This window comes from Columba livia, chromosome 1 (assembly GCF_036013475.1).
Source record: "Columba livia isolate bColLiv1 breed racing homer chromosome 1, bColLiv1.pat.W.v2, whole genome shotgun sequence".
NCBI classification, from domain to species: Eukaryota; Metazoa; Chordata; class Aves; order Columbiformes; family Columbidae; genus Columba; species Columba livia.
The window spans coordinates 156278915-156306563 of record NC_088602.1 but is presented as its reverse complement, the minus strand read 5'-3'; the positions used below and the strand labels follow the sequence as shown (position 1 = coordinate 156306563).

Genomic DNA, 27649 nt, shown 5'->3' with positions numbered 1-27649 from the left:
TTATTCTTTTAAATTCCCAAGCAGCTGTGTAGAAACTAAGAGTCTCAGGGTGTTGACTAGATGGACAGGAGTTCTGCAAAGAGGTGCTGGGGTGTTCCAGTGGTCTCTTTGCCCCCCTCCCCCAGCAGTACTCTTTGCTTGTACTTGCATGTTGTATATAAAGCAGGAAAAGGACAGATAACTACTCTTTTTATATGCGTATATGTAAGAAATAAATGCACTTTGTGTCTGGTGTTACTTTTCCAATTGGTGCATAGTGAAAACATTTTCTCCTGCTGCAGTAAATCAGTTCAAGAAGGACAGGGAACTGCTGGAGAAAGTCCAGCGCAGGACAACAAAGATGGTTAAGGGAGTGGAGCTTCTCCCTTATGAGGAAAGGCTGAGGGAGCTGGGGCTCTTTAGCTTGGAGGAGACTGAGGGGTGGCCTTACTAATGTTTACAAATATATAAAGGGTGAGTGTTACGAGGATGGAGCCAGGCTCCTCTTGGTGACAGCCAGTGGTAGGACAAGGGGTAATGGGTTCAAACTGGAACACAAGAGGTTTCACTTAAGTTTGAGAAGAAACTTCTTCACAGTGAGGGTGACAGAGCACTGGAACAGGCTGCCCAGGGAGGTTGTGGATTCTCCTACTCTGGAGACATTCAAAACCCACCTGGACACGTTCCTGCATAGCCTCATCTAGGTGTTCCTGCTCCGGCAGGGGGATTGGACTCATTGTTTCGAGGTCCTTTCCGACGCCTAACGTTCTGTCATTCTGTGATAAGCGTGAATTGATGCTTAGTAGTTACCTGCCATATTTTTTTACACACAGTACTTTTTTAATTACAGCATCTTCTCCAGTGCAGCCTCCTTTCTATGAGTGTCCCATAGGATATTTTCCACCTCCAGTACCACCAATTTCCTTGCCACTGCCACCTCCAGTTCTAGTAAGTAACCTTGAAGGGTATGTATTGTTTCAGATGTTGACAATTCTTAATTCCCATCTTATTTCTAATACTAAAATTGGGTTTAAATTTACATTCTGTTTGTAATACGATTCTCTGGTGATTCCCTTGGAACTATATGATAGACTTGTTTGCTTTCTAAAAACTTATTTTAGGTGTCTTTTGGCTGATCCAGTTCATGTTTAATGGAAGTTCTCCCTGTTTGAGCTAAAACTTTCCTCCCCATTCTTAGAGTTACACTGTTTCATAACAGAGAGCAAAAATTGCCTGAAGCACGTAAGGAAAATTAATGAATTGGAATTGTTAGTGCAAGGCAACTTTGCCTCTTATCTCTGGGCCCTGTATGTGGATATGCTTATTCTCTGACTTGTTACCTGGGGTGGGTGGAAGTAAACAAAAATGTAGCTCATCACAATCCTTCTTTCAAACTTCGTGCATTTTGTCTATATGCCGTCTATCTTCTCACCTAAAGTCCATGTGGAAATTCACGTGTTTTTTTTCCAGCTACTTTTCTTCACTGAATGATTCTTACCCTTCTTAGTAAAGCAGTAGAAAGTTGTGTTTCCCTGCCATGACAGCTTCTGAATTTTTGACTAAGGGAAATGGTAAATTTTTTAGCTTAGACGTAGTCATAAAACTGATTTAGGACTGTTTTTCAAGCAGTTTGAACATTTCTGGTCACTCATATTTGTGTGGCTAGACTATCTCTGGTTCTGAGTTCTCATTTATGTTTAGTTTGTATGTCTGTGCTACTGTATTATCCAAGTGTAACTTTGTTGTTTTGTTCATAGTCTTTGAATAACTACATACTGTTTAGCAGCAGCCTTTGACAGTGGTCTAAATACACAGCAGTTTGAGTTAGTTTTAAAACATGAAATAATTTGTCTCAACCTCTGCTAAATAATCATAAAGTGGTTGTAATTTTGAAGTTTCAAATCCTTTTTTTCCTTTTTATCTCAGCCTGTACCATCTTTGAGCCAACTTTATGTGGAGGGTATTTCTTGTCTTTCTCTTGAGCCACCTCCACCTCTTCCACCTCTTCCCCCTGAAGAACCTGAACAGCCACCAAAGCCTCCATTTGCAGATGAGGAAGAGGAAGAGGAGATGCTCTTAAGAGAAGAATTACTCAAGTCTCTAGCCAACAAACGAGCTTTCAGATCTGAGGTACTCCGTTGTTTTTTGAATGTAAACCTCTAGATGGCAATCTTGACCAAAACTTAAATGCAGCCTGCTAAGTGAGGATTTCAGGCTTTATTTTATGCTGCCTTTCTCACAACTTAAAAAAAAAAACAAACAACTCTGAATTTCCATCACCTTCTGCCCTCCAAAAGAAACAAAAAAAAAAAACCCACCCTGGAACACCCTTTGAATTGTGAATTGCAGCTTATATTTTATTTCTGAAGGAATTATGAAACTTCAAGGTACTAAAAATTGATTATGTTTAGGGGAATGGGGATTTTATTTTCTGAAAAAAAAGTTGATGGTTTATCAGCTGTTAGTTAGAAAACAAGATGCTTAATGTTGTTTCAGCCTTTAGCAAAAGGAGTTAGAGGTTAACTGTTCTGGTTTTTGTGTTTTGTTTTCTGTGACTTTTTTTTTTGGGGGGGGGTGTTTCTTTTTTTTGGAGTAAGAAGCAAAATTTACATTGGTTTTGACCTCATTAAAAGGTCACAGATGTTCTTCAGTTAACCTTTGAATAACTGGCATATTCTTGTGTGTCTTTTTGGATATTATTGCAGAATTGCAAGATTTTTTTTAATATGTTTAGACACTTTGCTTAAATCACAGTTCCAGGCTCCAAGGCATGTATGGAACAACCTCATTCACGCTTGTCTTTTAAAACAGATGTGTGTAGTGTGTTTTTATGACTGTATTTCTGTTTTATTTTCTTAGGAAACCTCAAGTAACAGTGGTCCACCTTCCCCTCCTGTTCCAGATAATTTGCAGTCTGTGCCAAGAAGTAATCTCTCCGCTGTCAGTATTAACACTGTGTCTCATCCACGGGTACAAAATACAAAGTTTGTTAGAGTACCCAGGCCTCCAAGAGCAGTGATCACAGTAAGGAAATATTGATGCTTTTTATTAATAAGACCATGAATTGAAGTTGTCCTTGTTTCATATGAACAGCAAATAGACTTAAGGTTTTCTAGTGGTATAGCACAGAATGGTGGAGCTTGAGTTAAACATTTGAATTACTAGTAACTTTCATAATCCATATGCTCTTCTAGAAAGATTTTGACACTGAAATAAGAACTTACAGCTTAAGAGAGCATCAAAACATGCTAGCACTCATCTGAACTTAAAGAGACTGTACATATACGTAGCTCAAGTAATTTCTTTGCCAGATGAGCATAGCCTAAAGGGTGCTGTTCAGTGGTAGCTGAGCCAATGTAGTCACTATTTGTTGCCAAAAAATGAGGTGGTCTTGCTCTTTGTCCTGCTCCTGACCAAATACTGTCTTCCTTCTTTTAAACTGGGGTCTGAAGCATCAATCTTGTTGCTTAAGTTATTCAGCATACTAAACTAATTAGAAAACTAACCTTGGGGGTGGGAAAAAGGACTTTTCCTTCTAGGGGGAGTTGAATTTTTTCAGTGAACTTTGTGTGAGCATCAGAGCTAGCACAGAAGTGGTGGCAGATGGCATGTCTGTGAGTGGGGCTGGAAGACACAGAAGAGAGTATTCTCTTCATGCTGCGGCAGTCTTCATTACATTAGCTCAAGCCATATTCTGTAACCTGACCTTCATTTGAATGGTTATGGGAGGTATGTGCAGCTAGCACTTGATTTGTGATGTCTGCAATCTTCGTGGATTGTTGGAATTGTGTTATAAAAACATACTTGCCTGTGTTATGCCAGACTGGAAGCCCGTGGAATCTTCTGTTCTCTTTATGGCAGTGAACCATACATGTTGGATAGATTGCATTTTAACAACACCTCATACAAAGCTTGGGTTTTGTAGATCTTTTGCATGCAGATTCTGTAATGAATAGTATGATTGAGTCCATACCTTTGCCTTTCTCTCAGTGGATGGTATCTCTAATAAACTATTTGTTTTACTAAATTTGGAGGGATATACAGGTTATTTCAAAAATATGGACCAATATTAAATCACTGTATCTTTGAAATTTGGCCCAAGCTCCCTGTATATCTTATGTACTATAATATCACTATCAAATCTAGCTGTAGCTGGCCAGCAGCTTTCTTGCTTATAAATACAGACTCTATGATTACTTGGTCACTTGATTCCATAATAGCAAAAAAGAAGTTTAACATGGTACAGACCTGAATGTTCCTCTTGGGGCATTCTAAGGCCTACTTTCCGTTCTGTGGGAACGCTCTGCTCTTAAGCTTAAAGTGAATGTATTTTTTTTTTTTTGTCTATACCCATCTATACAATCTACTTTAAATTCTAGATATTAGAGTAATTGTTCAATGTGGGCATGCTTAAATCATTTCTATAATAATTTCATGTTTACTTACATATTTGTAAGTCTTCTGAATTACCACATATTCTGTTGTCCTGATACCTCATGAACTGCTGCTGCATAAATGAGGGAGAACGTGTGTTACCAGGGAGCTGTTGGCTTATTTTAGTAATGTAAGAAGTGTATTTTATCAGCCGTGCTATTGAAAGGCATTATGTAAATGTTAAAGAACCTGCAACTGAAATTTAGTGCCTGTTGCTAATGATGGTTAGCTTAGTTAACGATGACAGATATACCTTGTATTTTTATCAGCTGACTTGGCTAGTGTAATTTTAACAAAAAATTAATTAGAGAAACAAAGCATTTTTGCATTTATTACCAATTTTCTTTAAATAGCTTGGGATATAGAATATTTATATATTAAAGAGGTATGTTTGTGTGTGTTAAGAACTTGTGGCCAAATAGTGTTCACAGAAGAATGGCCACAACTTCCATCCTCTGTGAAAACAATTGGATGTGAAAATAATATCGATTACTTTTGTTAGCTTAAGCTTTTAGAAACAATTTGCATTGAATACTTATGATTTTTTTGCCTTTAGTAGTGTAGAGCCTAAAAAAAAGTGAATTCATGAGAATTTAAGTTTGAACTTAAAAACTGATAGTTTTCCTGGGAGCATTGTTGGATATATCCAGGAATTGGAAAATCAAAAAGGTATAGAAAACGAAAATTCAGGTTTTTGAGATCTGATTTTATAGTTTTGGAGTCTTGGTAGCTTGCAGATTTGAGTATACTGTACCTTATTTTAGAGGAGGTTCTAAGTTTACAAATCTTGGGATTTCTTCTGTGGAGTTGAGGACCTCTGCGTCTACAGATACTAGTTTACTTTTTCAATTACTTCTTGTAACCCGTTTCCAAAGTAGTTGTGGACACTCAGGGATCTGTTCGTCACAGATTGACAGTACGTCTGAGAACAGCATGGAGAGAGGTCCTTGCATTACAGCTGAGGCTGTGGTTCCCCTGCACTAGAAGCTAATCTTACTGAAGGCAGTGTGATGGGAGTTACCTGGGATTACTTTACTGATTGTTAAACATTTTGCTGAACCACATCAAAAAAAACACCTGAGAAAAGCTGACTTTGACCCTCTCTCCACTATTAGCTTTTCCTGTAGAAGGAAAAGGAGGAAGGCAGTTAGGGATGGTTTAACCTACACACCTGTGGCCAAAGCAGCTTGGCAGCTTTGGTCATTTAATACCAAGAGCCAGTGAAAGGGAAAGGGGTGTATCTGGCATCTAAAGATGAGAAGGGTGGGGTGCCTTGCCTGATTAATTTAGGTTTCCATGGAGCTGCAGCCAGAGAATGTTTGTGAGGAGAGGACCAGTGCCTTGTTCTGTTTTCTTGCACTGATGCAAACTGGAATTTCATCTACCTATGCTATGGTGGCATAAAAATTATGGACCTGTAGTATATTCAGGAGCAGTAGCTACAGTCGTTATTCTAAAAACTGTCCAGAAAGAGAATATAAAAAATTGTGTATTTTTCACTTGAAAAAGCAGGAAGTTTTGTGAGGTGTGTACTTTAAAAGACTTGAGAGTTTTGAAGAGGTCCTGTCCCGAGGTAGAGGTTAATTGTTTGAGTGTAATTGCCCAGACTTACACTGGAGATGGGAAGAGCAGTCCTGGAAATGTAAACTATGTTGCTTCTTTTCAGGCTGTCACTCCAGAGCATTTGAAGTTAATCTAAATTATCTGCTCGTTTCTGCATCTTTGTGCTGTAATTGGCAATCATCTGATCCTCAGTGAGCTGTTTCAGTTAGTGATGTTGGCGAAAAGTGATGAATCTTTTTTCATATTGTCTTTATGTACTGTTAGTGTTGTGCCAATTTAACTGCCTGAGCAGCTCACTGTAAGGTCAGCTAAAGTATAACTGCAGGACAAGAGGCATCTCAACTGTGTGGCTGAAGGATGAGGAGGTTCTGGTATGTCTGTCACAGCATTTCTAGTGTAAGCTTGATTAATTGTTACCTCTCATTATTTAAAAAAATTGCTTGCAAATGGCAGATAATTTTCATTACCCTTGAAATAATTTATGAAGTATAGGAGTCAAAGGTTTTGAGATTTGTCTGTTATGACCATAGAGATGTGAATATGCTGCAGATACTTGGGAACAGGTTGAAAATGTTGGGGTACTTTTCATGTTACAGTATCAAGAATGGGTACTGTATCTCTGGCTTGTAGTAGAGATGCACAAATATTTAGTGTTTTTTTTCTTATTATGTGTAATTGGTGTACCATGTGAACAAGAGGAATTAACCTCCTTTTGGTCTTCTAGTAAACATAAACTTAGTTGTATCTGTCTCTGTAGCTTTTTCTTCTTGCTATAAAACTTTTTCTTTCTCCCCACAGCTTCCAAAACACAAGTCTGTTGTGGTCACATTAAATGATTCAGATGATAGCGAGTCTGATGGAGAGCCCTCTAACTCCACTAACAGTGTATTTGGAGGTCTGGAATCTATGATAAAAGAAGCAAGGAGAAATGTTGAGGTAAACATTATCAGCATTTTATTTTGTAGTGACTTTGCTTTGTATGTGGAGTTTAAACTTCAGAATTTGATCAAGACATGCTGGATTACATCAGAAATGGGCAAGAGTGAGTACGTTACTCCTATCTGGACCATTACATTGTAATTTGGATTACAGAAGGTAATTAAAATGATTTTTTTTGGTTAAGATGGTATCCTGAAGATAGAATTTTTAATGTATTTTGCTTTCATTTTTCAACTAAAATTCAGTACGTATTTCATTACTAGAAAAAAAATACTGGCTTAAAAGATATGATTAGCCTTGGACAGCTTTAAGTTTGTACTGAAGTGCTTCTTAAAAACAGGAGTAAATAGCTGTGTGACTAGTATTGACTTGAACCTTGTTGTAACAGGCCTCAAAAATCAAAGCCCCTCCAAAATCAGAAAAAGAAAATGATCCAATGAGAACTCCAGAAGCTTTACCAGAAGAGAAGAAGATAGAATACAGGCTCTTAAAAGAAGAGATTGCCAGGTATAGAGTTAAATTGTTAAAGTAAAATGTATGTTCTTTGTAGTCCTTCACAGTAGTCTATTTTGTAACTGGAAGGAAAATCAGTTTGAAAACCTTGCCGTTACCTTCAGGCCTTTCCCCCTACTCAGTTTTTAGTAAGAAAACATAAGAGTCTAAAGAAAGTGTTTGGATTTGTGCTGTCTTACAGTAGTTCATTGCAGTTGTGGAAAGTTCTTTGTATTTTAACCTGAAATCTTGTCCTGCTACTTTTCTGAAGATTTTAAAAGTATTGAGAGTACACAATGAAATGAACGTTGAAGATACTGAATATATTTGCTTTTAATATCTGTTTTAGTCGTGAGAAGCAACGCTTAATTAAATCTGATCCTTTGAGGAACAATTCTTCCCCTGCAAATTCTGATGGTGAAGTTGATGGAGTTGGGAGAATAGCAGTAGTGACAAAACAAGTTACAGAAGCAGAAGCAAAGCTTGAGAAAAACAGGTACGTGTTTCACTGTCATAAGTCCTACCTTTGAGGGTGGTGTGACTAATTTATAAAAATGAATGTTTTTGCAGAACAAGTATGCTGTTTGAAGTGTTTCCTGTACACCTGTTCTCTTTTAGCACGCCTCTTCCCTGTTTTTCACCCACCTTCCAAGTTACCTTGGAAAATACAAGTGCTTTGCATCCTTCTCTGCTTCTGTTGCCACGTGATTGTTTCTGTGTGGTCTTGTGAGCCGAGTGGTTCCTGGTCAGACATAAATTGAGGGACACTCTTCCACCCTGCCTTTATTCACACCCATCTATCTAAGTCTTTATCTTTCTTCTTTTCATGCATAACTTTTTGATTATTCCACTCTTGCATTGTAATACTATGGCATGTAATCTGCTAATGTGTGTATGTGCCTTAAGTTAAGAGTTGGGTTGTTACTTAACAGAAAGCGAGAATATCTGTGTCTTGGATGTCTTAATTTTAAAAGCAATATCAAAGATAAATCACTTGCTTACCTTCCCTTGTCCTCATAACTAGAATGTTTTTCATGTCCTTTACACTGACATTGTGAACTTGGGATATGGAAATCTGTCATAGGTACTACCAGTATTTAATGTGTCATGGATGTTAAGACTTCCTAGAAAAACTTGGAATGTTGTTTGTTGACAAGTGAAGAAGAGTTGGGTTTTAAATAACTAGTGTTTCAGAGGAGCAGCAATAGCTCTGAGAAAGTTCCTTTGGAAAAAAAATTCTTACATAGCTTTTCTGCTTGTAGACTTCTATTGATGAAAGATGAATCTGTCCTGAAACATTTATTGCAACAAGAGGCCAAAAAAAGAGAGAATGTTCGAATTGCTGAAAATAAGATTAACAAGCTGGCGGAACAACTGCAAGCAACAGAGAAGATTTTGAATGCTAACAAGATGTTTCTCAAGAAGCTTCAGGAACAAGTAACTTTAATTTTGAAATGTTTCTGTTTTTTAGAGCTTGAAATCTTGGGAAGCCTGATTTTTGGAGGCAGTAGTCTTTCTTTGAATTAATCATTAATTCCCCTGTCTTTTCTGATTATATTTTATTATGTGGTCATATCTGAAAATTTGCATCTTACTGTAGTATTTCTTTATTTTCTTTTTCCAGATTCATAAAATTCAACAACGAGTTACAGTAAAAAAAGCTCTGGCATTAAAATATGGGGAAGAACTTGCTCGAGCAAAAGCAGTAGCAAGTAAGGAAATTGGGAAAAGAAAACTGGAGCAACATCATCTTGGAGTAAGCCTGCATGCTTTTAAACCTTGCTGTACTTGAAAAGCAGTAGCAGCTTTGATTAGAAAACTTAGTTCAAATGGGATCTCAGGAAAATATATAAACATTTCAAAAGCACTGTAGGAATCTTCTTATGGGATTCCTATATTTTTGAGAATTCAACAGAAAAAGCATTAAACATTAAGACTGTTCAATACCTTCATTTCTGTTCCAAGGGCATGTCATTCATAGCTAAGTAATAACAGGAGCTATATGCCTGTGAAGGAGATACTTATTACCTGTAGACATCAATGATTTTGTTAAAACTATCTAGCAAAGATGCTGAAGTGCGGATCTGATCTTCTCATTTTGAAAAACAAATATAGAAAAAGAAGACTAATTTTTTTTTTGTGTTCCCCCCCCAACACTCTCTGCATACTTGTTTTATGGCTCACCTTCTAAATGCGGCTAGAGCTTCTGTTGAAACCCTGTATGTGATGTATTGTAATTTTTATTGGAAAACCTGCAAACATGCAAGTTGAATCATGGCAAACCCTTTTGTGGTTTTCTTGCTGTTTGTTGAATTTTTCTGGCAGGAGTTTAAAATACGTTTTTATAAACTCTAAATTAAATATCTTGCCCATGTTTCATTTACCTCCTGTCAATAGATCAGTAAATGTGAACATGAAATAAAGGGATTTTTTTTCCTTTCAGCCAAGCAAAATGTTGAAATTGGAGACCTCGCCTGCGTCAAGTCCAAAAAAGCATTCGGCGGAATTGATTGCACTAGAGAAAAAGCGGCTACAGCAACTGGAGTATGAGTATGCTCTGAAGATTCAGAAACTTAAGGAGGCCCGCGCACTTCAAACTAAGGAACAATCAAATATTGCACCTCATGCAGAAGAGGAATCTGACTTTTCATTACCTCAGCCATCGCTTCATGATCTTACACAAGATAAATTGTCTTTGGACAGTGAGGAAAACTACTTTGATGATGAAGTTCTGTCTAATTCAAACCGAGAACGAAGGAGGTCTTTCAGAGAATCTAATTCTTTTACTAAACCAAATCTTAAACACATGGACACTCCAAAACAAGAAACTATAAACAAACTTTCTAAAAAGGCATCAGAGGAGCCTGAGTTGTTCCTTGGGTTAAATGTTGATGAACTGAAAAAACTTTATGCTAAAGCTGACAGCTTGAAAGAGCTGCTGCAGAAAAGTACTGCCTCTATAGTACCCAAGGAAGATCTGTTATGTGGTCAGGTAAATGCTTTAAAACTAAATCTGAAGGTTGTCTTTATTAGGTGGTATTGCAGTTGCTATATATCTGTTTATCTGTTTCCTAGGAAATTTCAGTGGATATGGATTTTGTTACGTCGCAAAATAAACAAACTGAAGTGAAACCATTTCCATTTGGACCGTATCATAGTCCTCTTCTAGTATTTAAATCCTACAGGTATGAAGACCGTAGCAGCTGTTTGAATTCTGTTTATATGTGTTCTTGTTCAAGTATTCTTCAGTGCTCTTCCTTGATAGCCAGGCATGTACAGAAAGATAAGTTGCAGTGAGAAACTTGACTGTCCTGAAACAGTTCTACCATTATGTTCCCTAAACTAGGCTTAAATTCCTTTTTCTGGTATGCAGGAGTCCCTTGCTTTAGTGCAGTATGCTGCTTTTTATGTTGTGTTGTGTACTGTTCCCTGCAACTGGGTTGTTGTTTTGTATAACTAAATTAAAAAATAACAGTTACGATTTTCATAGCCATTATGAAGCAATCTAAAATACAGGAAATAATTAACAGAAATGTATTTCAATTATGCAGTCCTTAAACTTCGCTAGGATTTACATTGTCTGAGTCAAGATCGAGCGAATCACCTACTTTTGGATTCCTGCTCAGTGGAAAGAGGCATGAGCACAGTCATTCATCTTGACTTAAAGTAGGCACCTGCAAATATAATCAATTTGAGACCACAGCTGTCTTTTGTCTAAAGAGAGCTCGGTTCCTGCACATTAACTTTTAGGAAACAAGAGTTTGGAATTTAAACTAGAGCAGCAACTACCATGTACTTCAGGTTTTTGATTTCTGTGTTCTTAAGCAGCAAAAGATTGAGAATGCGTCATAAAGGGGTATTCATTTTAACTTGTAGGTTATGGCTTCAATTACTTAAGGAGCCAGAAGTCCCTGAATTGACATAGTCAAACTTTAGCTAAAGATTTTAAAAAAGCATTAGTCTGCTCATCTCAGACTTTTTGTTTGTTTATATGTTCTAAAATCTGATGTGGATTTTTTCACTGTTTTCAGATTGATCTTTTTAATGGTTCTCTTTATACTTCCATTTGACGATGATCTTATGCTGACTGAAGCATGAGTGCAGGTTTTTTTTAGAACTAAACTAAAATTCAGTTTCAGTAGTTCACTTTTACTACTGAATGATTACTGCCCTTCCTGTTTGTATACGAATTAAGTTCTACACCTAAGGAAGAAGAGAATGTTATAGCAGAATCTGTTTAGGTTGAGAAATACTGTCTTGTTCTCTCTCTTTCTCACTGTTTTCACCTTCCTCTTAACTCACAGGTCAGTGGTGCTTTTGGTTAGTAGTAGGGTCTTGGAAATAAGAGGTTTAATACAGAAGAAGTGATTATTTTAAAACATGTTTTGTTTAGTAATACTGATGTCTTACCTTGTAAGCTTTGTCATAATAATTCACTGTTTCATTTTAGGTTTAGTCCGTATTTTCGAACTAAGGAAAAACTGTACCTCAGTTCAGTAACATATAGCAATATGATTGAGCCAAAACAGTGTTTCTGCCGTTTTGATTTAACAGGCACATGTAATGATGATGACTGCCAGTGGTGAGTTCTTTTTAATTTTTTGTTTGGACTAAACCTTTCTTTTAGATGTCTGACTTAAAGACCAAAATAGGAATGTTTTTCATTCATTTAAAAGGTGTAGATTTATGACCCTGTGCACAAGTTCTAGAAAAGAAGGTTATTTTTAATACCCTATTGCAGATACTTGGTTGGCAGGACAAAAACTCCTTCATCTAAACCATGAAGAAAGACTATTTAGATGTAAATTTAGAAAAGCAGTATGGACTGTTAGAGAATATTTCACCTTTTGGTTGCCTTGTAATTCAGATGGGACTCCTTGGTTTATAGCTTCAGCATAACTTCAGACCATCATGGAACCTCAGGTAGTGGTTGATAATGTTAAGCACACTAAACGTGTATCGTGCTGCTAACAAAACAAAAGCATATACCAAATATTATATGATTATGTAGCAGTGGAATTCTAATTTTCTGGGCAAATACTTGCTAAGTTTGTTTCTTTGAAGCTTGGTGTTATATTAGAAATAGTTTGTTAATGTTGCATACTATGTTTAAAAAGTTGGTACAAGAGCAAATGGATATGAATTGGTCAGGAATAAATGCAGTTTGGAATCTTCTCACTACTGGAAATATGTAATAGGAGTGGACTTTAGTTTGGGTTTTTTTTGGCCTTTTCAGAGGCAGACACCTTTTTGGATTAGTTTTTAGCTGTTACCATCAAACCAGAGTTTCAGTCTTATAAGAATTGGATATTACTTTTTATTTATAACCACCTTGTTTGACCTGGGAGGTTCTAAATACTATGTTTATGTTAGTGCGAAATGAGAATGTAGAGGTTTATTTTAAAGAGTTAGCCTGTAGTGAAATAGTGAAGACTAGGATTAAGTTACTGATGCAGGTTTAAGTTTAGAGAAGACTGCGGCGTATTTAAGAGAAATTTCAGAGTAGGCTATAGTGTTTTCTGTGGGTATTGTTTACTTTATACCTCACCCTAGCATGCACTAAAACCAGCTTTCTAGTTACAAGCCTTATAAAATTTTTGTTGTGATAAATATAAATTGCTTATTTCTTGTTCTAGGCAGCACATGAAAGACTGCACTCTTAGCCGCACGCAACTGTTTCAAGATATTCTATCTTACGATTTAGAACTGATTGGCTGTTCAGAAAAAAGCACTGATGAGGAAATCAGCACTGCCACAGGTTAAGAGTCTTTTGTTCACAAAGATTCATTTCTGAAGGCAATGGCTTTCATTAAAAGCTCTGGGTGCAAGGAGTTTGATGTAAAGCAAGATATAAGATACAGCTATATGAAAAAATAGGTTTCTGCAGTTGTGCAGTTCAGTCTTTTGTAGTGATAGTTACCGTGATGTCTTTACAGAAAGAAAAAATCATTGATCTGTGAAACATTTCACTCAAAAAGGGGGATTGGGAAGCCGTGGGCGTGGAATCTTTCCCTCTCCCTTTCCTTACTGCTGTTTGTAACTACTTGACTGGTCTGCTTCAGTGAATCTGGAATTTTATAATAATGCTGTTGCCATATAGGCAAATTGCAGAACAGAACTTTCAGTTTTGCCTTTCTTTTTTCTAATATGTTACGATACCTCTTAAAGCAGTCACATTTCATGAATTTAGCATAGATTGTGCTAAATTTCTGTTAAGTTACCTATGCATTTTCATGTATGTACTTACCCAAGATAAAAATATTATTGTTTCAGAAAAATATGTTGAAAAACTTTTTGGTATAAACAGAGACCGTATGTCAGTGGATCAGATGGCTGTTCTTCTGGCCAGTAATGTCAATGAGAGTAAAAGTCACAGTAAGTAACTTCGTAGATTCAATATAATTTTTTAAAACCTTCATATTGTATAATACCTTGATGATTTTGTGAACCAAGAATAATTTTTTTAGTAGTTTATCTCAGTATTATAGACTCTGATTATCATAAATGAAAGGCAGCAGAGTCTGTTTTAAGGCAATAATAGTTTGAGTCTCAATCTGGTAAATTGATTTATGCACTTAAGCACAATAGCTTTTAAATAAGTAAGGCTGATACTTACACACATGGGTTTCACTCACAAGATGTTTTTATCTAAAATATTTATTAGCAAAAAGGTTTTAATCTTGAATACAGAAGAGTTTCTTCTACTTTGCTTGTTTACAGCACCTCCATTTACAACGTGGAAAGATAAAAGGAAATGGAGACCAAAGTACTGGAGAAAACCTCTGTTAGATAGTAGCAGCGGTGAAGAGGAACAGTGTGGTGGACCTATTAAATATGGTAATCTGGATGTGTGGCATCCATTAAAAATGAGTACTGGGGGAAAATACCTACCAACCTCTTCCCATCCCTTCAACCTCTTCCCATCCCCTAATTTTTAAAGTGGTCCTTAAGAAAACTGATGCTTTTAGTAGCTCTCTTGACTTTGTATTTCCTGCATGGAAACTTTATTTTGCATAATTGTTTGGGTAAAGTTTTACTGAAATTTGTTGTAGTTAAGCAAAAAAAAATTAGTATAATGTGTGACTGGAAGTTAAAGTGGAATTTCTACTCACCTGTTCTTAAGAGGAGTATAAGGAACTGTTTTCCTAGAATGTTTCAGCTTTGCTCATAGACCTTTAGGATTTTTTAAATTTTAATTTTACCCTCCCAGAACTAAAAGTAGTAAAACTTTATGTGCTTGATTATTTTGAATTTCTATAGAGTTAGTATTCGGTGTTGAGGTCAGGAGTTCAATAAAAGCTGCTGTTAAATGGCATTTGAGACTTGGAAGCTTGCTAGAGCATCAGTAACCCAACAGTGTCTCCACATGTGACTCATGCAAGTGAGAGCTTTAGTATTTGTTAGCAAATCCTGTAAAAATTATTTTCAGAGACTCAGAATTTATATCAATTTTTCTTTGTCAGATATGTTCATTTCCTAATGCTGCTTAATGAACTGCCTTAATTAGTGTCTGTTGGTTAAAGCAGCCTTTATTTTTTGCCTTCACATTTGAAATATAACCAGTTTTCTACGGACTACACAGTTCTAAGTTTTAGAGGATGTTGAAATAACTGTGTTTTGTTCTGGTCAATGACTGTGCTTGAAATATATAACTGCCACATTTTGTATGGGTTCTTATCTTACAGGTCACTTCATTTTTAAAATGAAACATCTTTTTGTAAAATTATTTTCATTTGCAGCCAATCCCACAGAACATAAAAAAAGAATCCCGGCTCTTGATGCTGTGGTGACTCCAGATGACGTCCGGTATTTCACAAGTGAGACTGATGACATTTCCAACTTGGAGGCAAGTGTTCAAGAAAACCCCTGTGATGTACAGCTTTGGATTAAACTTGCATACAAATACTTGAATCAAAATGAAGGGTAAGTCTGCTACATTTTGGATTTGATTTGTGCCTTACCCATGCTGCTATGATCAAGTTTCCTTTCTGATGTTAAAGAACTTCCTTCAACAATGCCACAAATAATGTATTACTTAAAAGGAGGCTAAAAAATAGATTAGATTTCCTATTGTAGGCAGTATAGTATGTAACAAATTACACTGGTGGTTTATCTTTAGGTAGGTTCTGATTCAGGATGGAAGTTGATGGAAAGTAGCGTGGGAGAAGTGATTGTGTTTGAAAAGTGCACAGGCTACTGTGTTCCCAAGATTACAGTGGAATGTTGTACTTTCAGTGATAAAGTAGTAGACCAATAAACTCAAATCAGTTTCTCCTCTCTTGAGAGAATGGTTGGAATAATGTTTGAAATTACTTTCATTGGAAAGCTTTTTTATAAGAGCAGTGGTTTTATCTCTGTAGAAATGGTCCAGCTGAGCACTTGTCGTCTTATTTTGTAATTTTTTAACTTTTGGATTTCTAAGTTTTTCTAGTTTGTTATTTAAATTATTCTGCAGGGTGTCATGTTTTTATTGGCAATCAGATAATTTTAGTATGAGTTCTGTCATGATGATTTCATTTTAGAAATGGACTTTGATTTTAATAGTGAGGTACTACCTTAAGCAACTGCAGCAGGGAGAAGAGGGAATGGAGAGGACTATCTCTCTTTCAAAAGACCAAGAAAAGAAGGGAAAAAACCTAATGGGAGACAATGCATCCTTTTCTTAAAACAACCACCTCCTCCTCCCTTTTCTAGTACTCTGAAGAAACTGAGTGGTTTGGTAGGTGGCAATCGTGATCTGAATGTTGGAGAAGGCTTGAGACTTAAACACAGTTGACTGTATTAGTTTCGTTTTGGGACATGTGCTTTTCCTTTCATAAATGGCAATGCAAAGTAATTTCTTAAGATGGTTTTAAAATAAATGTGACCTCAGAAGCTTTCTGTGGTTTTATGGAAGTTTGTTTATGCATTAAAGCTCAGCTCTGTGGTTTGCAATATAGTCAGTTATTTGAGCTAATCTTGTATCATCTTGTAATAATTATCTCAAAGTATGATCTCCTTTATTTAATAGTTTAGAGGCAAAAAAAACCTGCATGGCATGCATAGCAACCTGAAATAAAGGCTTAAATTTGATTGTAGAAAGTAAATAAACGTGTAACAAAAATTCCAACTTTAACTTGCTCAGCCTTTGAAATTTCTACTTGCGTTGAGTCTGTATGTTGTAAATGCCTTTATGTGATTGCAGCTTGAGACTTCTCCTTACAGATGAATCTTACCCATTTTCAATTAAATTGGACTCTGATATGAATCTGCATTCTTTTCCTAGAATATTTATTTTTCTATCCACTATGATAATTGCATCTAATAATAACCTTTGAAGGATAGAAACTTACTCACACTTTGAAACTCTCATAGTAAAGGACATGTTTAAAAGAAAAAAGATGGCTGATGGTGTGTCACTTCCATTTTAATTATAACCATCCATTTTAATATTTTATATTGTGTAAGTTGTGATGCTAACACAGTTGATGTGAATGCTTCTTTAATTTTTATAGGTCATCATCTGAGTGTTTAGATTCTACTTTAAATGTTTTGGCTCGAGCCCTTGAGAACAACAAAGAAAACCCTGAAATTTGGTGTCATTACCTCAGACTCTTCTCAAAAAGAGGAACCAAGGAGGAGATACAGGAAATGTGTGAAACAGCAGTAGAATATGCTGCCTCTTACCAAATCTGGTGGACAGTAAGTTTAAAAAAAAAAGTGTATGTGAAATATTTACTTAAGTGTGTGTTTTCTACTGTAGCAAACGAGTATGTGTGACAGTGTGAAATGAAATACACTGCAGCTTTTTGAAAACTCAGATGTTGCTCAGAAATTTAAGCAATTCAAAGTTTCAAAGTTCTGTTTGCAGCATATTTGTAGAAATCATCACTTTCCCTCAGGTATTAAGAGTTATTTAAAATCAAAATGTTACATTTCTTATTTTTTGTTACTTAAGCTTGAAAAAATTCTTTGACTAATTCATCTTTAATATTTTAACAGTATTTTTTGATATTTCAAGTGAAAATTTGGTGTGAGGGAGGGAAATATGGTTCATAAGGTGGTGGAAGACCTTATCTGAAGTTTGTGATTCATATGATTTTTAAACTTAAACCTGGAAGATTTAGTAGTATTCTGACTATAGTAATTCATTACAAATATGAATTATTTCTTTCTAGTTTTTGAATTTGGAGAATTCCTTTGATGGAAAAGACTATGTATGTGGGAGGATGCTGCAGTTCCTAATGGAAGTGAGAGAAGAAAATCCAAATCTTGTGTCCTTTCAGCTGCTGGAGACTCTCCTGTACAGGGTCCACTTAAGCCTGTTTACAGGAAGACATCAGAATGCTCTTGTTCTGCTGCAGGTAACTTCCAGGTTACTACCCCAGGAATTGTCTTCACACCTTCACCTTTCTAATGACTGTGACTCTGATAGTGTCAACTTTAGAAGAATTGCTCCTTCATTTATTTGCCAAGTAAATTCTCCTAGAGACTCCTGTTTTTGAGATACGATGCCATTGTAAAATTTGGATATACCTTTGGGGTTTTTGTTCTCTATTTTGCTTTGCTTGTGTAGCTGATAGCCTAGACCACTACAGCTTGAAATCATTCCCAGGGAATTGCTTTATTTCTGGTAAGCAGTAGAATACATTTCTGCAGAGAAGGGCTTTTGAGTAATATCTTGCCTCAGGTGCTTGAATGTTTGTTGATACACACAATTATCAAACCAGTCATTCTTGGGAAGAACATAATATGGTATCTACCAGCATTGCCCTACTCAAAAATTAGTTATCTCAGGCTTTTATTGTGATTGTAGAAAGAACTTCGGTTGCTGTTCTGTAGTCAGAAGTGGTGGATGAAGGTGAGAAATCAAATGCTGATGTTGGCTCCTCCTTAAAGTGGGAGCTGCTGTATTTTCAATGGCAAATGTTTTGTTCCTCCCAGCAGGTGGCACCAGCTGCTTGCTACACCCTAAAACATATTTCTCAGTTGTGTCGTTTAAAACCATAATGTTTTCTTCTACGTCCAGTTTAAATAGAAAAGTGTAATGCTGTGTTGACTTCCTCCAAGAGCTATTCTGAACACAGCAGTACTGATAAATGTACCTCTGTATGTTTGACTGAATGAACCAAAAGAACAGAGGGAGAAAAAAGCTTGTATCAAATTGATATGGAAATCAATTTGAGGGAATAACATGGGTTAGTTGCCTTTACCCTTCCCCATTTTCTTAATGTTAATCTGAAACACGTAGTTGAAAAGAATGTCTTGTGAAAACCATATTTAAGAGAAGATAATTTCTAAGTAAATGCTACTCCAGAGTGAGTAGTAATGTGTCCCTTTATAAACTTAAAAGGAAATTTGCTGAAGTAAATATTTGGAAGGGTGAATAAGTGAAATGTTTTTGAAACAACAGTTTTTGCAGGACAAGTGTCCTCCTTCTTAATTTTGCCTGAATTTGCAAGTATTTTCATTCCCTTGAAAGTGCATTGTTTGATTGTACTGCATTTATCCAGAAAAAATATTGGCATATCACTAGCCATGAGATTCTGTTATGTTTTAGGAGCAATTGTATTTAGACTTTGTCTGATTGCATGCTCTAATGATTTTCTTTGGGATCTGCCAATTTAACTGGGCTATTCTGGTTTTGCATATGACCGGGAGGAAAATTTGAAGCACTGTCCTTGGTCTCAGTAATGTTTCCAACACTTTTTTTTTTAAACAATATCTCTAGACATGGTGGTGCTTTCAGTAGGCTTGGAGAGCTGTGACTTAGTAGCTGTATAACTAGAAATGGATTAAAAAAAAAACCCAAAATGACAAACAACCCCCAGACCATAAAATCAGTAGGATGTAGCAAGATGAGTCCAACTTGCACATGGGTTGTCTCTAGAGCTCATGTATTATTTCTGTGTAACTGGAAATAATTGTCCAAGAATTAAGCAGAGACACGGAACACATGTTGGGAGATGGATGTTTTCAAACTCTGTTCACTTTTCAAAATAATAATCTTCTACAGTTTTTCTAAACATGTTACTAGAAATTATGCATACTGTTTGAATCTAGTAATATATTAACGTAAGCCAAATAAAATCATGATGGATGTTAAAAATTAGTTCCTGTGTTTTCTATTGAAAAGATTTGAGAATATTAAAACTCTTTCTGTTTCCTTTTCTCATTATTAGATCTTAAAAAATTTTGTGTTTGAAATATAATGTATTTCTTTTAACTTTTACAGAATGCTTTAAAATCAGCAAGTGAAAAAACAATATCAAAACACCTTGTTGTAAGTGACCGTTGCTTGGCTTGGCTGGCTTACATACATCTGACTGAATTCGGCTGTCTCCCAGGCAAGTTCTATGATCCAGCCAATGTCAGTCCTTCAAGGATGATGAACAAAGAGCCATTTTTAATACCATGGCAAACAGCTGAAGATGTGAAGACTGATCCTGATATGCTATTAGCTATGTTTGAAGGTAAGATTAAGGAGGTAAACTACCTAATACATCACTCACTTGTTATAAATCAAGAAATACTATCCAACTTTTGGAATTTCAAGGCAGCACAATATTGTTGATGACCATGTTAAGCCATTTGGATTCATATTTCATCTTGATTTGAACAGAGCACTGGTGAAAAGTCCATGTTTTCAGATACTTAACACACATACACCCTGGGTTTTTAATCTATGGTTCAAAGCCATAGGTCTTTCTTGGAACGATGATATTCTAATAAGATAAAGACCGGTATGACATTGCTAGTTTTCTTGGGCTTATGCAAGCATAGAGCCAAGCTTCTGTTGTCCCTCTCGCCCTCCCTCCCCTCAGTGGGATGTGTCTATTGGAAAATGAATTCCCTGGAAGATTAGTGTGTTTCCTTAGAAGAGGCAGAGCAATGTATGTGTGTGTTTCATTCAGAGTTTAAGTAAGCTGAATAATTATTCAAGAAATAAAATGAAGATACTACAAGAAATTGAGTTCTTGACTTGTGGTGCTGCCAGAGGTAGACTTTATGATGGGGTTGTGTAAATGTCAGTACTTAGCATGTTAGCTACCAGCAATATTGAATTGCCACTGAAAATATATCTATGCTGCAGATGGTGATGCAGTGTAGAAGTACTCAAGGATAGGTTGAGTAGCCCAGCTGTGGGAGTGAAGGCAGTCTAGCCATGGTAGCTGGGTGGTCATTATTGGGTAACTTTTTATTGTGCTGAGAAGAAAAATAATGTATTAGCTTTTGTTTCAATAGCTTTCAGCAGCTATGCTGGAAATCCTGGAGTGAAGTTTTAAATATAGTGATGCACTGCTGTCTGTAATGTGGCTTTAACTCTTAGTTGGTAGGATGTTTCTTGTTTTTTAAACGAATGAGGGGTGAGTCGTCTGAAAGGCTTTTGTCTTTGTACTGTGGTGATAAGTGTTAAGAGAGCTTTTGGTTTGTTTGGTTTTTTTTTTAATACTTTGCAAAAGCAGCACTCAAATGTTTTTCCACATTTTGGTATTTTCATTATGTTAAAAATGAGACTTTTTATTATGTTAAGACTTCAAATAACTTTGACATTGCTTGAGGTCTAAATGCTTGATTTTTGTACTTTTGTTTTGAAGATGCAGTCAAAACATGTACTGATGAAAGCCTTGAGGCTGACAAAAGAATAGCTATCTGTTTTCCTCTCTACAAAAACATGATAGCTTTGCTGAAACTTCTTGAAAGGTAAGTTGTTTCAAGACATTTTTAATTGGACTACTCAACTCTTCTTTTTTGAAAACTTACCTTTAATTTTCTTTAAGGTGGGAGTCTGCTGCAGAACGTTGTAGATCTTTATTGGAGCTCTGCCCTAACAACTGTCAGCTCTTGGAGAGTTTGGCCACCTTGTATTTGCAGATGGGGCAGAGTGACAATGCTTACGAAGTGTGGATTGGAGCGTTTGAGAAGAATCCTCAGAATGCAGAAATTTTTTATCAGTTGTGTAAATTCCTTGTTTCACAGGTAATACTCCTCTCCAAGTCATTTTGTTGATCTGCTGGGCTTTGTAAAGTTTGGATTTTGTGTTATTTTAAATACTTTTCAAATCAATTGATCTTCATGATTTTTTGGTAATGTTTAGTTCTCCTGTATATAGATGGGAAAAATAGAAGTGGCAAGATTAACAACATGGCTAAAGATAATAGAAGGAATTACGTGCAGTCGTAAATTTGTAGTTTGGATTGTTCTAATCCAGCATTAATATCCTTACGCAAGAACAGATGTTAACAGGAAACCCTGTAACTTGTTTTCGGCTTTCTGCTACCTGCAGACTGACCCAGTTAGACTTCGTTCTTGAGGGAGCGAAGACAATGGAGCATTGCAGAGATAGAGACACCGCTGGTTATTTATTATGCTTAAATCGTTCCTGTCATTTTCAGGTTGATATCTGACTTTGTTTTTATTTTAAAATAATAAAACCCCAAAACAGGAAAGGTCAAGCAGTATTCTTCCACTGTTGCAAGAATTTGTGGCAGCTTTCTTTGAGAATACATGCCAACAGCACAGTCCCATGGATCTCTTAAGGTACACTTAGAATATTATTTTTCTATTTAAATTTATGTAATATTGGCATTTTCTTGAAAAAACAAGACAGTCTAGAAATTTTAAACTCCACTATTTTTAGCTTGGCATGTTTTGATAAAACTTCAGTGAATTATGTTTTGGTAGTTTATAAGGTTTGTGCTTGTTGTTTGTGCAAATACACTGAATTGTAAAACCACAAGTATTTAAAGATTAAACAGCCGTCAAGTTTAATGTTAAGATTTGGGAAATGGAAAATCGGTCATGTGTATGCCAAAGTTGATTTCATTTGTGCAAAGCTAGAAGCCTAAAATTGCATCCTAAAATACTATATTTAGGCACTTGCAAAAGGCCTCAATGCAGATGTCCAGCATGCTATTAATCAGCAGCTAATTATTTAGAGGCACAGGTTACTGAAGGTTTGAAATATGCAAGTTTCCTGTAGTCAAAATAGATGCTTCTGAAGGCCTTCAAAGGGAGACCTTCTGTGCTAAAGATGAGGCTTTGAAATGTGGTTTGTTTGGGTTTATTTTTTTGTTTCCAAGTTAGGTGTTAGTTTTTATTCCTGCTTACGTTTTTTTGCATTAAATTTAGTACTGGTGATGCTACTTAGCTGACTGTAGGTATGCGATTGTACCTTACTTGATTAAATTTTATGATGTGAGGGGAGAGGTCAGAGACAGAAAGGAACATGTAACATGTACATAATGAGTGAGTAAATGCTTTCTACATAAACTGCTTCTATATTTCCATATAATGTTTTTTTTGTATAAATTGTCTGGAGTTAAACTAAAATCTAGGGAAAGTGCATCTTTTTAATATGTTCCATGAACTGGATTTCAGAAGTAAATGTTACATCCACATAGGACTGTTCCATATTGTCATCTGTTACTATTTTTTCTCTTGTAGATATCTCTTGAATTTTCCAATGCCAATTGAATTTACATCACCTCTCTATAAAGAACATCTTACCGATGATGTTGTAAACCAGCAAATCCCGTATCTGTGGCAGATCTACTGGTGAGACTTTCTAAAGTGTTTCTGAGAAACAGCTGTTGAGTCTGAGCAAATTGCATTTTCAAAAGCAGAAAATATGCCTGAAGGTGTATGATTTAAGGTTCTTTCAATAAATGATCTGCCAGTCCTTAGAGAAACTACCTGTCTGCTGTACAACAGAGACAATTTTATGGAACTGTGAATTGTATGTCAACTTAAATTCTCCACTTGAGAAATCTTTCAGAAATTCTTTCCTATGGGAACAGTAATAGAGGTGTTCATATCACAAAATGATTTTTTGTTTTACTTTTACGTTACCCCTACTAGTAGTGTTCTTTTTCCTTCTGGCTTTCAGTTGTCTCTCTTTTATTGTACAATCATTCCCCTGTTCTGTTTAACTTTGTTTAGCCTTGGTCTCTTCACCTACCTTGACTCATTGTTTCGGCTGGTTATCAACAGGCTGTGAAAGCTGGAACTAGCCACAGATGCCCCACCATAGCAAAGTGACCTTTTCCTCTGCAAGAGGTTGCAAATGTGACAGATCTTTGCCATGTATACAGTTTTTGTTTGGTTTTGTTTTTTTTCTTCAAACATTTCCTTAGCGGTGATATCCAGGATTGGCAAGCACCAAAGTATTAGCCATCTATAACTATCGGGAGGGTTCTGTAGCAAGGGAACAGCATCAGCCCTATCTTATTTTGCATTTTTGTAGTTGTCTTCTTCAGGAGAGGTGTGTTGTTTGTTGGTTTGTGGGGGTTTGTTTGTTTGTGTGTTGTGTTTTTTTTTGTTTTCCCCTCCTCTTGTGACTTACTGTGTTACCTTATTTTCACTGTTAACTTTACACTTTAAGGATTGTTCACTGAATCTTTGTAAAAAAAAAAAAAAAAAAAAAAAAAGTCATCTACTATCTTTTGTGAGGTTTTATATGTTGGTTGGACCATATGTTTCTTTGAGAAGCTGTGGAAGAAAAGGGGGTTTTTGAACATTCTTGTCAGGTTTTTTTTTTTTTTTTTTTTTTTTTTTTTTTTTTTTTTTTTTCCAAATGAGATGATATTTCTACCCCAGATCCCCAGTAGTATTTGTGTCAGAACTATTTCTTGTCCCTGTCTGATACCTTTTGTCAAGTGGTTTTAATCTGACTTTGAAATTTATTGTTCCAAATGGAAGCTTGATAACTGTCTCCATTCTGTAGCAGTCAGAGCATCCCTATTACAAGGACTAGTAAAACGGTGCTTTACAAGAGTAGAAGACAATTAGTAATATTTTGTTTCTACTTAAGAGCTGCTTTTTAAGTTGCATGGTTTCTGTATTATTCCTTATTATCTGCAGTTGAGACTTACCCATTTTAATAAGTGAACTGTTAAATTAGTCCATAATGCTGCTAAACTGATAGCTCTGGGTTTTTTTGTATCTCAGAATAGGAGGTTCATGTTTCTTATGCTTAATATGTAAGAACATGTATTGTTTATGACATATGACAATTCTTAACTTTCCATATCAACAGTTTATGCCAGTCTCTTCATGCAAGTTTTGGTGAAGCACTGGATGCTTACGAAGCAGCTCTGGGGGCAGTGATGCAGCAGGAAACTGTTCAGAACATCTGGCTGGAGTAAGTTTTGAAGGGAGGGAAGTAAGTTAATCTCAAAACTATTAAGGGAAGGCTACCAGAACCATCTTTTTATTTTATTTTATTTTTTTTCTCCTTCCAGTTACCTTGTTTTTATCAATAGCAAAGTTGTTGGATCCAACAACAAAGCCCAAGAATTCAAGCTTTTTACCGACCTAGTGAACAGATGTCTGGTTACAGTCCCCACACGATACCCAATTCCTTTTAGTACTGCTGATTATTGGACCAATTACGAGTTTCATAATAAGGTAAAAATGTGTCTGTGGAAAGTTTAAATTAAACAAAAACTTATGGCCTTTTAGTAGGTACCTGTAATTGACTTGTTCAAATACAGCACAACACTGAGAGCTAGGAATTAGTAGAAAAGAAACAAGTATCTGAGGAGAGTGGTGTTCTGAGCAGAAGACTGTCTAGCAGTGATCTTTTGAATAAAGGGCATGTAAGGTAAATAAACTTTGTGATGTGCTTTAGTATGGTGAATGCAGCTGTTAATGACAAACTCTTATTTCCTATAGAAAAGAGAAATTGTGTAAGGGAGGGAAGAGATGGTTGAACAAAAAGCGTCTGCAAAGCTGTAACACTTACAGATGGAAACAGTATTTAGGCTGTCAGTTTTGATCATAAAAATTACAGTGGTTAAGAAACAGAAGCAATAAAGTAGAAGTAGGAATAAAAGCGAGTTGAGCATATATAGATGGAATAAAGCTTATAGAAATCCTGGCTCCCATTTTACAAACATCCAGTGCATTTCTCTTTACTCAATAAATGCAGGCTGGAAGGACTAAAATACATGGTGTTAGCAACTTGACACTAACTTCTTATTACACAAATTGATTTCTGTACTCTTGAGGAATGAGGTTTGTAGGTGGTAACTCACTTTAGTCATGTTCCTAGTTTGTCATTCCATTATTTTTAGCGAAATTAGCTATAAAGTGGATTAATGTTATAACTCAAATTCTACAGGTTATTCTTTTTTATTTGAGCTGCATTCCAAAATCTCAACATTCCAAAACCTTGGAACGGTTTTGTTCTACCATGCCTGCTAATCCTGGACTTGCGCTGAGGTATGTAAAAATACTTGTAATCAAGACAAACGGCTGGTTAACGTGACTACTGTTGTTTGTGCAAGACACGCATGATTTGCTTTCTACTGCGAAAGTGAAACTCTTCCTCTATTACTGCATGTTGCTTGAGGCATGTTGTGCCTTCTGACATCATCTCAATCTGACTTGTGTTTGACAGAGTTCTGTTCTGTCCACGGAAAGGTTATAATTATACTGGAATTAACTCTGCGTTTTATCTGATGAGTACAAATGGTCAAAATTTCAACTGTGTAGAGAAATGTCACATATATATTAAAATAGTGTTGTTACTTAATGATCTATTAAAAGTATAGTTCCAGCATAAACCAAATAAAAATGGATATACTAGTGTATAACAATCCTACCTTAAGGCTTAGCTTGACATTTATTTAACAAAGATAACTGTTCTTTGGAAAAAAAGTATCTTAGTGAGCAAAAAGCATCATACTGATTCTTACTTAAACAGCATTTCAAAATGTACTCTTCCAGGATTAGAGAGTCTGTGTTTTACTTTATTCAGCTGCCGTGAACTAATGAACATTTAATTGAGTAATTTTGAAAAGTTCTGAGATAAGTGTGTGTGGTTGGGAGTGTGGAGAAATAATATGACACACCTGCCTTTGGCACACGAGGTTCCATGGCTGCATTTTAAATCAAGTTGTGATTCTGTCTAGAGGAACTTGCAGCTTCCTTAGACAACGTCAATACTACATCAAATGGGTGAGCGGAACTGACTGAACAGTGTCCCCTTGCCACCCAACTGCATAGTGAGCACCTAAGCACCATGCAGCCACTCGCTCACTGCTCCTAGTGGAATGGGGGAGATAATTGGAAGGGTAAGAGTGAGAAAACTCATGAGTTGAGATAAAGACAGTTTAATAGGTAAAGCAAAATCTGCACATGCCAGCAAAGCAAGACAAGGAATTCATGCACCACTTCCCATGGGCAGGCAGGCAGTTGTTCAGCCATCTCCAGGACATCAGGGCTTCATCAGCCATAATGGTTACTTGGGAAAACAGATGCCATCACTCCAGATGTGCCCCCTACCTCCTTCTTCCACCCACATATATACAGAGCATGATGTCATGTGGTGTGGAATATCCCTTTGGTCAGTTGGCTCAGCTGTCCCAGCTGTGTCCCCTCCCAGCTTCTTGTGCACCCCCAGCTCATTGGTGGGGTGGTGTGAAAGGCAGAAAAGGTCTTGACTCTGTGTGAGCACTGCTCAGCAGCTAAAACATCCCTGTGTTATCAACACTGTTTCCAGCACAAATCTGGAACACAGCCCCATGCCAACTGCTGTGAGGAAAATAAACTCTATCCCAGCCAAAACCAGCACAACTATAAAACTAATTAGCCTTCTTTCGAAGAGTTAACTTGTGCATGCTAACAGTGGATCTTGTTAGTGCCAAGATCATATGTTCTCTCTGCTTTCACACTTAGTTGTTCTCTGAAAGAGTACCTTAACTTTTTTTGTTCTGGGAGCATGTTCAGTCAGTATTGTATATGGTGGCTTGTTTTTATTTTTCCTACTTGCAACTCTAGGCTCAGATGAGATGTACTATATTTTGTGTACTGTGTTTTTGTCTTTGGATTGTGATTAGAGCAGTGTTCCTTTTTCATGAATGCCTTTTACAGACTGCTGCTGCAATACTGGGAGGAGAGCAATGTTCAAATTCTGAAACTGCAAGCCAAGATGTTTACATATAATATCCCAACATGCCTGGCCATCTGGAAAATGTAATGCAACAGTCATACATCTGTTTTCATAGATATTGCTTTTGTTTATAAGGTTTACATCACAAAGGTAAATCAGAAATGTCCTTCCAGTTGGGCTTGTACTGGAAGTTTCTCTTTCATTATCTTAGTATTTAAACAGTAACTGTTACAACAGACAGGGGTACTCTCACTTCTTTAAAATAAGAAATGGGATTTCCCCCTTGGGGAAACTTATGTGAATGGATATTATGCAGATAAATATGAATGATGTATTTACAAGTTGCCTTTTTAATTCAACTATTGA

The 27649-nt window shown here is 36.3% G+C and overlaps 1 protein-coding gene across 5 annotated transcripts in view; it reads left to right on the top strand.

Moving 5' to 3' along the window:
- Positions 1–27649, top strand: part of ZFC3H1 (zinc finger C3H1-type containing) — a 41432-nt gene that overhangs the window by 10266 nt on the left and 3517 nt on the right. For 4 of the 5 annotated variants that reach the window (XM_065040435.1, XM_065040425.1, XM_065040415.1 and 1 more), the window contains exons 7-32: positions 830–927; positions 1906–2109; positions 2839–3003; positions 6775–6912; positions 7304–7422; positions 7757–7903; positions 8670–8844; positions 9032–9163; positions 9851–10399; positions 10483–10592; positions 11858–11989; positions 13044–13165; positions 13681–13782; positions 14128–14244; positions 15147–15330; positions 16902–17088; positions 17565–17750; positions 19622–19859; positions 20985–21090; positions 21168–21366; positions 21833–21927; positions 22834–22944; positions 24425–24529; positions 24630–24795; positions 25511–25611; positions 27265–27366. In XM_065040435.1, the coding sequence (XP_064896507.1) occupies positions 830–927; positions 1906–2109; positions 2839–3003; positions 6775–6912; positions 7304–7422; positions 7757–7903; positions 8670–8844; positions 9032–9163; positions 9851–10399; positions 10483–10592; positions 11858–11989; positions 13044–13165; positions 13681–13782; positions 14128–14244; positions 15147–15330; positions 16902–17088; positions 17565–17750; positions 19622–19859; positions 20985–21090; positions 21168–21366; positions 21833–21927; positions 22834–22944; positions 24425–24529; positions 24630–24795; positions 25511–25611; positions 27265–27366 (4090 nt within the window). Of the gene's footprint in view, positions 1–829; positions 928–1905; positions 2110–2838; positions 3004–6774; positions 6913–7303; positions 7423–7756; positions 7904–8669; positions 8845–9031; positions 9164–9850; positions 10400–10482; positions 10593–11857; positions 11990–13043; positions 13166–13680; positions 13783–14127; positions 14245–15146; positions 15331–16901; positions 17089–17564; positions 17751–19621; positions 19860–20984; positions 21091–21167; positions 21367–21832; positions 21928–22833; positions 22945–24424; positions 24530–24629; positions 24796–25510; positions 25612–27264; positions 27434–27649 lie in introns of all 5 variants that reach the window. The other variant, XR_010467906.1, reaches the window with a different exon arrangement.